Source organism: Coptis chinensis, chromosome 9 (assembly GCF_015680905.1).
Source record: "Coptis chinensis isolate HL-2020 chromosome 9, ASM1568090v1, whole genome shotgun sequence".
Lineage (NCBI taxonomy): Eukaryota > Viridiplantae > Streptophyta > Magnoliopsida > Ranunculales > Ranunculaceae > Coptis > Coptis chinensis.
In genome coordinates, this window is record NC_141464.1 from 25,922,642 (window position 1) to 25,927,808 (window position 5,167).

The 5,167-nt window shown below is 37.8% G+C and overlaps 1 protein-coding gene across 1 annotated transcript; it reads left to right on the forward strand.

Moving 5' to 3' along the window:
* Positions 1-643: 643 nt before the first annotated feature.
* On the forward strand, positions 644-4,600 carry LOC147475344 (glucan endo-1,3-beta-glucosidase 12-like). The gene is made up of 3 exons (XM_086582555.1): positions 644-926; positions 1,016-2,344; positions 4,336-4,600. The coding sequence occupies exons 1-3, from the start codon at positions 875-877 to the stop codon at positions 4,368-4,370; spliced, it is 1,416 nt and encodes a 471-aa protein (XP_086438681.1). The 5' UTR covers positions 644-874; the 3' UTR covers positions 4,371-4,600.
* Positions 4,601-5,167: the final 567 nt, after the last annotated feature.

Here is a 5,167-nt window from a genome sequence, read left to right on the forward strand (position 1 = left end):
CAAACGACAAACTCAAACCGCATGCATGTACAATAGAACGATATAGTGGTATAGTGTATACTCAAACGATATAGCAAGACTGTTTGAGTGTACACTCAAACGACTCAAGAGTTTCGTTATGGAGAGACCGGTTAAATTGGTTATTGGGCTTGGGCTTTGACGCAAACTTGTAAAAAAAAAAAAATTTAGGTTGCCCAATCCAATTTACCTCCCTAAATTACTACCATCGCTTTTTGATCGTCTTTGTTTCACTGTTTCACTTTGATTTTGTCTTTCTAGTTTCTACCACTTCATCCACCGAGACACGAAACCACTGTTTCACACCTCCATTATTTCTCCACTGCCCAACAAAGTCCAGCTATTGCTTTCACTTGCCAACGTTCGCAATTTTATAGTGACAAAAGCTGCACCTTCTCATTTTGTCAGTTCTCACCATCAATTACCACACACGTGTCACCATCCAATTACATGCATTCACTTAATCTTAACACTAACTCACTGATTTAACCACGAGTTATAGTAACACGTTTAAGTTAAAACTTACAACATTGAGTTGTGCGCTTGTGGCGCTGTGCAACAAAATACACTTTTCCAACTGCACAAATTTATCTTTAACAGTAATTAAAACGGTCTAAAATTAAGTGGGGTTAGTAGCAGGTGGCTCTGATCAGAAATTTGTTCTTGTCGTGGACTCCATGTAGGTCCCACACTACTGCCTTGATTCACTCAACAGTCAACCCACACAGTCCCATTATATTCTCTTTCCTTCACTCTCTCTCCTCTATAAAAAATCACCAAACATTCTTGATCTTTAATTTTCCATATCCTCTTTACTCCATCACCATACTCTGTGTCTCCAAGATTCAGAGTGAGTATGGACCGTCTCACCATTTTCCTATGTTTCATCTCCATCTTCATTCTTGCTGGTAAGAAAAATGTCCTGGGTATGTACTTACATTTTATTTTTTATTGTTCTTTTATGTGGTGACACTAATTTCCCATGCAACATTTGCAGATGCTGGTCAAATAGGAGTGAACTACGGCCGAGTAGCAAACAACTTACCATCAGCAGTGAAAGTAGTACAGCTCTTAAAATCTCAAGGAATCGAACGAGTCAAGCTTTACGACACTGACCCGTCTGTTCTCAAAGCACTTGCTGGTTCCAACATCGAAGTCACTGTAGCATTACCAAATGAGTTACTCTACTCTGTTTCGAAGACAAAGTCTTTAGCTTTCAAATGGGTTCAAAAGAACATTCTTTCTTATTACCCATCTACTCAAATCCATGCCATTGCTGTTGGTAATGAAGTTTTTGCTGACCCAAACAACACCACCAACTTTCTAGTCCCTGCAATGCAGAACATTCACTCAGCCCTTTTCAAGTATAATCTTCATTCTGCTATAAAAGTTTCTTCACCCATTGCTTTAAGTGCTCTTCAATCTTCTTACCCATCTTCAGCCGGTTCATTTAAACCTGTTTTAATCGAACCGGTTATTAAACCCATGTTGGGTTTTCTTAGACAAACCGGGTCTTATCTCATGGTCAATGCTTACCCATTTTTTGCTTACGAAGGGAATACTGACGTCATCTCGTTAGACTATGCTTTGTTTCGAGAAAACCCGGGTGTGGTGGATTCGGGTAATGGGTTAAGGTATTTTGCCCTGTTTGATGCCCAAGTTGATGCGGTGTTTGCGGCAATGTCGGCATTGAAATTTGAGGACTTGAAAATGGTTGTGACCGAAACGGGTTGGCCTTCAAAGGGAGATGGAATTGAAAGGGGTGCGAGTGAAGAAAATGCGGCTGCGTATAACGGGAACTTGGTGCGTAGAGTGATTAATGGTGGTGGGACCCCGTTAAGACCTAATGAGAATCTCGAGGTATATCTGTTTGCTTTGTTTAACGAGAATAAGAAACCGGGTCCCACTTCTGAAAGAAACTACGGACTGTTTTACCCTAATGAGGAGAAGGTGTACGAAATACCATTCACGCCAGCTCAGCTAAAGAAATGGAAGTCAAAGCCAGTCAACAGGGGTGGAAGTGAGAAAGGTCCAGTCAACAAGGGTCCAGTCAACAAGGGTGCGTCGACAAGGAATATGTCTGGGGGGACTTGGTGTGTGGCAAATGAGAAAATTAGGAAAGAGAAATTGCAAGCAGCGCTTGATTTTGCATGTGGGGAGGGTGGTGCTGATTGTCGTCAGATTCAACCTGGTTCCACGTGTTATGATCCTAACACTGTTGAGGCACATGCTTCTTTTGCATTCAATAGTTACTATCAGAGGAATGGGCGTGCTATGGGGAGTTGTTATTTTGGTGGAGCTGCTTTTGTTGTCACTCAACTTCCTAGTGCGTATTCTAACCTTTACTACATTTCCTTTATGAATATGTTGATAAAACTGTTAGCAATTTTGTAGTAATCATATCTATAGGAGTGTAAGCGTATAATATAGGTAGGTTATGAAAATCTCTATAGTAGGTTCTGGCTATGTCTTGGCATAAGGCCTTTATCTATAAACTCAGACCCATGTCTTTGAGGGAATTTGCCATAGAATTTAAGTGCATTTGCCCTTCATCATACTCTAGTTTTTTTTGGTAAACCTTTTTAGCAAGACAAAAACATTTTAAAACTTGCTCTATAAATCCTTACATTGTAAGAGGAAATAGCATAAAAGGTGTGATGTGTCAGCTTTGTTTTGTTCAGATATCTTTTTAAGTATTGAACTTTTGGTCTTGGAATATCATACCTACTGTAGTCTTTTGTGTTTGTCAACACTGTGTATTTACGCCTTTACTCTTGTTCATTTTGAAGAAGAAAGTAGATATGAAATTATATTTTGAAGCTTTTACAATGCGCTGAAGTCTCAAAATGAAGTAGTAGAACTACATTTGAAAGAGAGTACAGAACTTCATTATGGGATTTCAACAGGTCTACAAGCTTTGTTTCATATCCTTAAAAATGAATACGAGTTGTATGGTGTATATTTTAAGATAAGCTTCACCTTATTGAAAAAAGGGAAAGAGATGCCAAGGACTTGCCCCTTTAAAGAGATGAGTGAACTTACCCTCTAAAATACATGTTTTTCATGGATTCACTTGAAATACAGGCGTTGGAACGTTGTAATTCCAACCTTCCCAACACCAATATTAAAAAGCATTGTCTCTTAGAGGAATAGGTTCACTCTTCTCTTTATAGGGAAATGTTATTAGTATTTGATAGAGATAAATCAGAACACTGCTAAGTCTGCTCGAGGGTTGCTCAGAGAAAATCATTTCAATTTTCAAGACTTGTTTCACATTGATCTCACTTTTTTTTTGTCTTGTGAATTATATTTTCTAGTTAACTTTTTGGATTCCCAAGACAAATCTTCTGTGCTTGTAGAGTTTCTCTGTAACAAATTCTATCAGATGCATTGGATATTGTTTTGTCTTGAAAATTCAAAAGGTTAACTAGAAAGTTTGTGATTCTCAAGATGAAAAATCGGTTTGCAATGTGATTGTTTGGAAACAATTAAGTTTTATTTCGCCCAATTTGTATATGATTAAGAGCATAAAGAGAAACGACTTAATAACTGTTTCGAAGTGATCCACTAAAACGCATGCTTTATAAGGGTAGTTCCTTCAAACTCACTTTATTGGAGTTGATGGGCAATACACTATTTTTCGTGTTTTGGCATTCCTTACATGTATAGGCGTATAGCTAAGAAGGGTGATGGTTAAGAGAAATGCTAAAAAGAACTACTACTTTTTAAGAGAAGAATGGTCCTACACCATTAAAGGACAAGGTTTTTTTGGGTGTCCCAAGAAAAAAATGCATTGTCTTTTGGTGGGGTAGGTCTATTCTTCTCTATAAAGAGGTAAGCTCTTTAGCATCACTTGACGTATTTCAGTTCAACTTGTTAGTCTGTTAAAACATGATTCATCTGAACCAACTTCCGACCAGATAGCCAGATGAGTTTGTCATAACAATCAGAACTCTGCACCTTTTGTTAAGATTGGTAAGTGTAAGAATGATCTAAAGACAATTAGGGAGGTGAATGTTGGCTAGAATGGAGTTTGGGCTGGGTTATATTCAAAGGAAAGTATTTATTAATTTAAGAAAATGAAATGCAAGTTTGATTTCAATGGAGACATTTTGTGTAGATTGGCTACTGAGTGCAGTTCGAAGCACTAAGGCCCATTAGATAAGAGTGATAATAAAAATGACCGTGGAATGAAATAGGGCAATTCACCCTGAAATGACTATCTAGAATTAGTTTCATTATGCCACCCAATGATACAGAATAGGGAAATGAAAAGCAGCATGAATGACCGGTTTGGGATCTACTTTTTTGTGGCAGAGTATGGAAACTGCAAGTTCACCACAGGAGATTGAATATGCTGAAAGCTGAAAGATGGCATCTGGTGGAATTCAAAGTGAGGAGACTGCTTACTTAGCTCTTGTTTAAGCTTAGGTATTTGGTTCTTTTAACTTTTGTAGGTTAAGTCCTGATGTATTTTTTCCAGTGTGGCTTAGGAACTTATTTTGTATCTCTAATTGGAGCATTATCTGTAAGTAAACCAATACATATTATATATCTATATAGGCTTTCCATGTTCAGTATCTACCATGTTGTACATCCAATGTGCGGCTTTCTTTTTTCATTGCAGTTGTGAATTGTCTAATTATTGACTAGGAAGTGGTTAGGATCTTGTGAAATGCTCGAAAATAGCAATGAGTAAACCAAGCCCGAATGGTAGAAGAATTCCTGTTTGCAGAGATTCTTCATGCTTACTTCTTCCAACTGTACCAGTGCCTACTTTGATAGGTGTTGATAGCAACAAATATTCATGTAGATTTCTATTTTACCTAAACGCAACTGCCCACTGTAGAAGAATACCTGTTTGCAGAGATTCTTCATGCTTACTTCTTCCAACTGTACCAGTGCCTACTTTGATAGGTGTTGATACCAACAAATATTCATGTAGATTTCTCTTTTACCCAAACGCAACTGCCCATTGGTTATTTGATATGAAAGACAGCATGGGTAGTTCTGGGACTCCATCCTATTCATTGCTGATCAATTGTGGTATCTGATTCCCTTGGAATTCTTGATTCTGTTCCTATGGATGGTCATTTTGTATTTCTACGTACAGCTTTGCTTTTGATTCTAATTATTAAATGACTAGATA